Source organism: Vicugna pacos, chromosome 22 (assembly GCF_048564905.1).
Source record: "Vicugna pacos chromosome 22, VicPac4, whole genome shotgun sequence".
NCBI classification, from domain to species: domain Eukaryota; kingdom Metazoa; phylum Chordata; class Mammalia; order Artiodactyla; family Camelidae; genus Vicugna; species Vicugna pacos.
The window spans coordinates 10,470,574-10,479,090 of NC_133008.1; the positions used below are offsets into that span (position 1 = coordinate 10,470,574).

Consider the following 8,517-nt stretch of genomic DNA (forward strand, 5'->3'; position numbering starts at 1 on the left):
TAAATTTCCTCTAAATTTATGTTCAAAGGAATATCAAAACCAACTTTTTAAAAATAGATTTCATGGGACTGCCAACGTCTTCAACAGCCTTCTACCTGACCACTAAGGCACGATAATTGCTCTCTTCAGTTTGAGTAAAAACCCTTTCTAAAAACAAAAGCCAACAGCTTCTTTATACCTGGGCAAAAAATTATTTTCAAAAATCTAAAACTGGATTTCACCAAATATTTTAAGATACATCCTAACCATTCTACCTGAATCCTTAGAGAGCGATTTAATTCCTTGGAATGACATGGGGTTCTATTAGCAAACTTCCCCCTCCTCTGAGCAAATTATTAATTAAAACAGATAATTCTACTGGTGCTGACATCATATTTGGAGACACCGCACCTATTTTGAATCTGTTTTAGTTCTTGCAGAATGATCTTTAAATTAACCCTCTAGATGTATGTAGCACGTATGTTTGTGTACACATGTATATAGACATGTACACATGTCTACAGACATAGCTTTTAATCCTTGCTTTTTAACCTAGAGTTTGTATTCTTATCAGTTATGTGCTTTGGGGCAAGTTATTATACCTTTCTGATACTCAACTTTCTCATCTGTAAAATGGGGATAATATTAGAACTTACCTTGTAGGGTTCGTTGTAAAAACTGATTCAATGTTACCTTATTACCCATCTAAATTTCCTAAAAACATATAAATGACCATACGCTAAAGTATACAAATTCAGTGGGGCATCTGATGTTCAATTAACTATGAAATTCCCTTTATCTCACATCTATCAACTAGACTTGGCTGCTCATTAAAATCAAAAACATCAAACAATGTGACTCCTGCAGCATAAGGCTACACTGGTGGCAAGCAAGACAAGTGATCTTTGCCTGGATCTATTTTTAGGAATGGCTGAATTATCTACACCCCTAGCGTTAACACTGGAAAATAAACAAACGGGTGAAAGACATCATAAAAGAGTCACTCTGAGATCAACAGCTTCACAGTATTCAAAAATACATAGGGATGACGAAAACATTTAGATCTTCTCTCTAGCAATCCTTACTGCCACAAAGCAGAATTTGCAAAAAGGTTTATGAGGAACTGCCAGTTTGTGGAATTCTGACTGTTCAGACTGCGTGGTTCAGAGGGGTTTCAGGTTTAAAATATAACCAGTGAGAAAACTGTCATTCAATAATTGATTTTCAGGGATTCACTACCTTACAATGGAGAAAAATTAAGTGTTTTGGTTATACACTTATGGATATAGATAGAAAATGCCCATCAGCTGCCACAGTGAAATATATTTATATCTATATATTATTTATTCTCACTAAAATAAGTAGGGAAAAATCAACCCCGAGTCTCTTGTCAAGCTAGACAGAGATTATGGTTAATAATTATGACATCACTAGCTACCTGGTATTCATAATTATGCCAATTTATACAATTATCTATGGGAAGATAATAATTAGAAATTTACCCCTCAAAAAAAACAGCTGAATATTTTGTTCCAAATTACACTCCTCTCCTGCCAAAATAACATCTAGTAATTAACTCGTTTTCAAGAAGAGCTCTGATATGAATACGAACAATTCAGACTCTCGTAGTTACACAGTTATTACACCATGCCATTTCCTTATTCATCTTAATCTAATAATGGAACATAATAATCTTACCGGAAAAGGAAAAATGTTGTCAGCCCTGTTCAAGCTATCTTCCATCCAGGATTTAGGAGCAAAAGCAGAGCTGGGGCGAGTGTACTTCTGGAGCTGAATATGATTGCTTGCAAAATTTTTCTTCAAAGGCGAGATGGAGTTCAGGGGCGTTATTCCTCCATTCAGCCCTCTGCGGTGATCTCGGCCTTGGGAACCTCCCCAGCCACCATATCCACCACCTCCTGGGCTCCAGGAAGAAGACGGTGTAGGAGAGGGACTCTGGTAGCTGCTCCATGGAGAAGGGGGCTTGTTAAGATTATTCGCCAAATGAGGCAGCTGGTTAAAAGCAGCATTTCTATGTGTGAAAGGTGGGGGATGGGGACTGGCAGGAGACCTCCTTTGCTGCTGATGCTGGCTGTGATGATGCTGGAAATGAGGGTGATGAGGGTGGTGCTGGGAGAGAGGCCCGATCTGAGGAGAGAAGCTGCCTCCGAAGCCAGGGCTGACATGATGGGGAAAATTTTGAAACAACAGAGCACCGTTATTAGCCGAAGCAGCTGGGACCCCTCCCTGGTGAAAGAAACTTGCATCTTCACTGATGATTGTAGAGGAAGAAGGCGCTATTGCTGCTGACCAGTTACTGAAACCAGTAAGAGACGATGCACTGGATGTCAAGGGTTGGGTCGAAGTACCTAGCCCCGTGGCTTCTTGATAATCAAACCCTGTCAACACTGGTGATTCGATTCTTATTTTGTCCTTCCCATTGCCATTTTCTGAAGAATTGTCCCCTTGATTTTCTTCAGATTTTGCCTTCTCAGTTTCAGGCAGTATTCCAGCTTCCTGACCTGGACTTGGGGAGAGCTGCTGCTTTTCTAAAGGGTCTTGCTGTTCCTGCTGCTGACTTTTTGCTTTTTCTGACCCCAAGATCTCATCCTGAATGTTATGGGTAGCTGGAGCAGGAAAGAGCCAAGCTGACCCGGCGCTGCTGCCATTGGCAGCTGTGTTATTATTTATAAAAGCAGCAGGGCTGGGGGTGGCATTTTGGTGATGGTGTGGAGGCTGCAGATGTGGATGGAATCTGACTGGAAAAGCAGATTTATTCCCAGTATTGCTTTGCACTAGCACTCCAAACCCGTAATCCCCCATTTATTATTTTTAGGCTCAGAATCTTACAATAAAAATCTTACAGTAAAAAACAACAAGCCTTTGTATCTTCTACCCCAAATTTAAGTTGCTTGTTTGAAATGTCTTAGTTTTAACTAGCTCAAAGATCGCAGCTTATCACCCTAAATAGTTCAGATTTGGAATTCTGGTCTCTGAAATTTAAAAAAAAAAAAAAAACCTAAAAAAAAATCTTAAAACATTGACACGAATCCAAGTGGGCTTATTTCTAGGAGGGACTAAAAACGAAGAGGGTAAAAAATCAAGTCTTTGGTTAGTAAAATAGGCGCTTTCTTTTTCCAAAGGAAAACGTACATGAATGACAAAAACACAGCTTCTCAAGCATCTATGGATGTAGAAGAATAAGCACTGCGCAGAGTAAAAATATATATATATATATATAATTTAACAATCACATATGGTCTTCTTCAGCAGTTTAGATTTACTCACATAAAAATTAGAATAGGGCTAAGTGGAGAATACGTTCTTTTCTTGGCAGCTTGGTTAAAAAAATCAGGAATAATTTAAGAACATTATATATTATATATTTATATATATATATGTAGATAGATTATATTAGGTTATCTGGGGTGGGAGGCGAATTCCTGGTTGCGGGAGAGGAAATCAGCATTGACTAATGGAAAGATGGTTGCAGGGAGGTTTCTGCTGTTCCTGGTCCTGTTTCTGCTCTTTCACGGGGTGCAGCTTTGGCCGCTGGGGCTGTTCCTGAAGCTCTGGGTGCAGATCTTGCTGCGGTCTCTGTTCCTGGGCTCCCCCCGGCCTCCTCTCCCCCATGAAATGGGTTGGAAACACCCGTTTCTCCCTCTTGGGGGTGCCGCGGTCAGGAGGGATTAGCGAGACTCGACGAGGACGAGCTGGCGGCCCGGGGGTGCGGGGACCAAGGGGCTGACCTGGAAGGTCCTGCGGTTTCGGCCTCTTCCCCTCTCTGCGGCTCCGGGGTTTTTTTCCCTCATGGGACCCAGGGGCGGTTTGTTCAGTTCTCTCAGTTCGATTCTCCGCAGGAGGAGGGGGAAGAGGAAAAAAAGGAAAAACCCACTAGGGTGCTTATCCTAAAAGAGAAGGGCCTCCCCCCTTTACTCTCTCTTTTTTTTCCCCCCAGATTTTTTTTTTTAAAGTATAATTTAGAAGGCTTTTGTTTCTCCTCACGGTTGCCGGGCCGCCGCCGCCGCCGCCGCCGCCGTCGCTTTACCCCGGTCCCGCAGTCCCCGCTGTCGTTGTGGCGGACTCCGCCCGGTTCTTCTTCTTTTCTCCTTCCTCCTCTTCTTTCTCTGCTGTCGCCGCTGCTACCGCCGCCGCCGCCGCCACCGCCTCCCGGTGCCCGGGTCCCGCAGCCGCGGCTGAGTCCTTCTCCTCAGGACCGAGCCGAGTGAAATGACAACCAGCTGGAAAGACCAAGAGACACTTCCGGTTCGAAGAGGGAGGCGTGGGGTTGGGCAGACACCCCGCCCACCTGCCGAAAGACCAATCAGCTGTTAGAATTCAGATGAGGCCACGCCTCTTGGCTAAGGTCCCCTCCCAGGAAGGTCGAAAAGTTACCTCGAGGGACGCCCCTTCCGTCTGCGCCTAGCCCAGTGAGGCCTGGAGCCTGGAACCCGCTTCCCCACCGAGAGGAGCGCAGCGGGTCGCCATCTTTAGTGTGGGCAAAGGACTCTTGCGCTGTTTATCTTGCCTAACCAGGATCCGCAGGAGGAGCATACAGGCACTCGCGGAAGAAAACCGATTCCTCTAGCACCATAGGAAAGAGTCCAGGTGTGGGAGATACGAGTGGCGATCCGCGGAAGCGTGGAGGAATCGGAGGACCGACCATAGTAAACGTGGTTCCCTAGGCATCACGTGCTTCGGCCCGAGCTCCGCCCCAGAGGGATCTGGAAGGGGAGGCGGGGCTTCCCAGCAGCTGTGCTGTGCCTAGAACTGCGTATGTACTCGTTCCGATTGTAGACCTCACGCGGGACACTCCCTTCACCTTCCATCCCCCCACCCCCACTCCTCCTGCTTGGTGTAGGCTCCTGTCTGGCGCAGTCTCTCAGGCACAAAAGATACAGTTGCTGTAGGCATACGTGCCTCAGCCCTCATCCTCATCCGGTTCTAGTCCACCCTAACCGCCTATCAGAGGGACATTTCCAAAACGAGAATCTTATCATGGTCCTCGCCTGCTCAGATCTATCTATGGCTCCCCACTACCTCCTTGAAAAAGACTAAATTTTTCAGTCGAGTAGTCAAGTCTTTAACCCTCTGGGGGCAGTATGTTTTAAGACCTCCTCTCCCTCCAAACGCTCCACAGCAAGCTGTTCCAAATATAATCTTCAGTGCTTTTTGCTTTTCCTCTCCTTTCTTCTCCACCTGGTGGACTCCTGTTTAGTTCTAGAAATCCGCTCAAAAGCTACCAACTCTGTCTTCTGAATTACCTTTTATGAACCTCTCCTGCTTGTTTATCATCCTCTAATGATTACTTATTGTCTCCTGGACCTGTGGTCAACTGTGGACTCTTTGAGGAGGGGACCTGGTAGACAGGCGTCATCAGTGAATGAAGGCTGAAGAAATGAGTGAACACTTCAACTACAGTGAAGTCTTTCCTGAATGACAGTCCCCTTTCCAAGTCTGAATTATTTCATTCCTCATGCTGTTTGGTTTGGAGCTCACATCTCTCAGACTTTCATCCTTTAGGGTATTTGTTTGTTGCTCAGGGGCTCCATGTCTTATTCATATTTGTACATTTCCTCCACCATGAGCACCAGCAGGACCTAGGGTAATGGCTTGCTCTCAGCACAAACTCTAAAGATGTTGAATAAGTGAGTGTTTTCCTTGAGTGGGAAATGAGAAATGAAAATGAAAAGGAGAAATCAGAGTAGAGCCCAAGGGATTATGGCAAGAGTAGGAAAAAGAGAGAGAGAGCAAGAAAGAAATCGAAGACTTTTAAGAAGAATCTATGAACAAAGGTGGCTTCCATTTCATTTCCATAGCCTTTCCTCAGGGCCCCAAGTTCTGCTGCCTCAGTTTCTCAATCCTCCCACACTTCCCCATAGAATATCTCTTTGGGATCTTAGTCAGTGATTTTATTGTCTTTCCTTGTATCATGAGTATGAGTCTAGTCTCTGCAACTGCACTTTGAGTACCTTGAGTGTTAGGAATTGGGTCTTACTCGCTGTTAATTTGCCACAACCGGACATACCTTGAGACTTAGCTCATTCGGTTAGGTGACATTTCCTCCAGGAATGGTTCCCTGACTGCTCCTTTCTCTAGCTTCTTGTAGATTCATCTTATTTAGTTACTGCTGGTTGTCAGTGACTTAGTTTTTTTGAGGGCAGAGGTTGTGTCTGATTTATCTTTGTGTTCCCAGTGGCCAGCAGAGGGTCTGGCACAGAGCAGACTCAGGACATGTTTATTAAATGAATGAATGAACTTTCAGTGCCCAGTGGATGGTTGAGAGTCCTTTGGAGCTACTAATTCTCAGTGCCCTAAAATGGCTGCCAAGCTTGAAGGAAAGAGGGCTGTCTTTAGAGCCAAACAGGGAATTTGAATCCCAGCTCTGTTCCTTCCTGATCATAGAGGCCTGGACATCACCTCTACAAGCCCCTGGTTCCTCATAGATAAGAGGTGAATGATATTTCCTCCCTGGCTCAGAGATGGTAAATTACATAAGATACATGTGAAGGGCTGGGCTCATAGGAGGTTTTCAAAAATGTCAGTTCCTTATTAACATAGTAAGTGCAGAGAACTACTTCACAAGTGTCTTTTGTCTAGAAGCTGCATGCATCAGTGAATCCAGGAACCTGTGTTGGTTTGTAGAGGGAGAGGGTACACTAGAGCCACAGTCAGGGTGCTGCCAGGTCAGCCTGATCTCTTAAGGCTAAATCAGGCATCCGCAGTAGGTTTGGGCTGGGCTGAAGTTCAGGTTGTCACCGGAGACATCAGCTCCTGGTTAGGGACTAGGAACATGGGAGAAGGAAGAGGAAAGCAATTCTCTTGAGTCAGTTGCCTGACTCTGAAAGCCAGAATATCCATCTCTGAGCTGCCCTCCTGGAAAACATTCTGGCCTGAGAAACAGTCCCAGGTAACCATGACAACAATTCGGCAGCTCCATTTAGGATTTCCAAAGAGATGAACAGTTGCACATGAGTGTTGGCTTGAACACTCTGCTGGCAGAAGAGAGCCCCTCCCTTGAAGCAGCCTCACTGGGAAGCTTTCAGGTTGCTGAGAAAGCAGTCTCTCCCCGAACGTTAAGGTGCTACCAGATATATATATATATTTTTTTTTTTTAATTAAAAAAAGGTTTTTAAACTCTCCCTCCCCATCCAGCGAGGGCTGACACACCTTTAGAGAAGTCGTAGGCTAGTGAATGGACCCTGCTGGCTACTGCCCAGCCCCCTCTGGGGTTTGAGGTCAACCATAACCCAAACTCGGAGCCTGCCAGGAAACAGGGCCTTCACCAGCCTCTTTTAAAGCTTAGCAGGGGGTATAAATCTCACCCCGTAATCACACAGAGTGAACTCTGCACCGCACTTGCTAACGTCCACCACTGCGCTTGAAGCATCCATTGACTGCTCCCAACAGCACACACCCAAGCTCCCCAGGGGCCTATCTGATGACTTCAGCAATCAGGGCCACCACCTAAGGTTGCCCAGGTTGTGCACAGTGCAACTCCATAAGGTACCACTTACCATGATGTAAAAGCCACCCCCTGGAGTTGCACCATGCAACGGCTCTGCTTTGGTTCATTTCCATCAGCCACAGAGGCACGTTATGGAAATATGACACTCATACAAAAAGCCACCAGATACTACCATAAATTACCTGAGCTCATGCTCATCACATGCAGAAATATGTAAAGCAGTTGATATTTTTAGATTTGGTGGCTCAGGGACTTTCTGTAATGGAACTGAAGGACACAGTGTCCTTGGTGTTGTTTTGGGTCCTGAGCTGTAGTGAGAAGACAAGTCTGGGCAAGTATATGGTCCAGTCCCCTAAGAGATTAATACCCAGCAGTTACTTTGCCTAGCAGCGCTAGTAAGCATTCTAATGTAGTGGTGGAATACGTATGTTACTGAAACTAAAATAATAATAATATTAAAAGGCAGGTCCTGCAAAGGCAGAGGAAGAGAGAATCGTAGAATTACTTTAGGAATAGCCTCTTTTCCAAGGGCACCTGGAAGTTCACTCCCAGAAGGCAAACTGTACAGAAATAGAACCAAGTTCTGAAAGCAGATTCTATTAAACTCCATCTCTGATCTTTACCCTGTTTTGGTATTGGGAAGTGTGCATGTTTACTTAGAAAGCACCGTTGTTGTTTTTTTCTTACAGTCAATTGCTGGGTTACATTATCCCCTTTTGTTTGTTGTTTTGTAACCTGCACAAGCCCTCTGCATTTTCAATTCCTGCTTTCCCATGTAAGGTATCATCATTCACATGGAGCCCATAGTTAACAACCCATTTTGGTGGGGAGAGGTGAAGACAGTTCTTCTAATGTGTCGCTCCTGAACAAAAGGTTTGGAAAAGTCCAAGACAGAGACACCGCCACTTGAAATTGCCATATTCCTGGCAACGATTTAGGTGAGCTGGAACAGAGAGGGATGACCTTCCAAACTGTGACTGGCATCACATGCGAAGACTTGGATTCTTTTGCGGCCCCAGCCACCTATGTGGATGGGCTGTTGACCTAGATTACCCCTGGCTGTTTTAATT

General features: G+C 45.1%; 1 protein-coding gene across 3 annotated transcripts in view; it reads right to left on the bottom strand.

Moving 5' to 3' along the window:
- CPEB4 (cytoplasmic polyadenylation element binding protein 4) overlaps nt 1-4,215 on the bottom strand; it is a 62,576-nt gene extending 58,361 nt beyond the window's left edge. For 2 of the 3 annotated variants that reach the window (XM_006198970.4, XM_015234964.3), the window contains exon 1: nt 1,678-4,215. In XM_006198970.4, coding sequence (XP_006199032.1) covers nt 1,678-2,802 — 1,125 coding nt within the window. In that variant the 5' untranslated portion in view covers nt 2,803-4,215. The remainder of the gene's footprint in view (nt 1-1,677) is intronic. The other variant, XM_072947218.1, reaches the window with a different exon arrangement.
- Nucleotides 4,216-8,517: the final 4,302 nt, after the last annotated feature.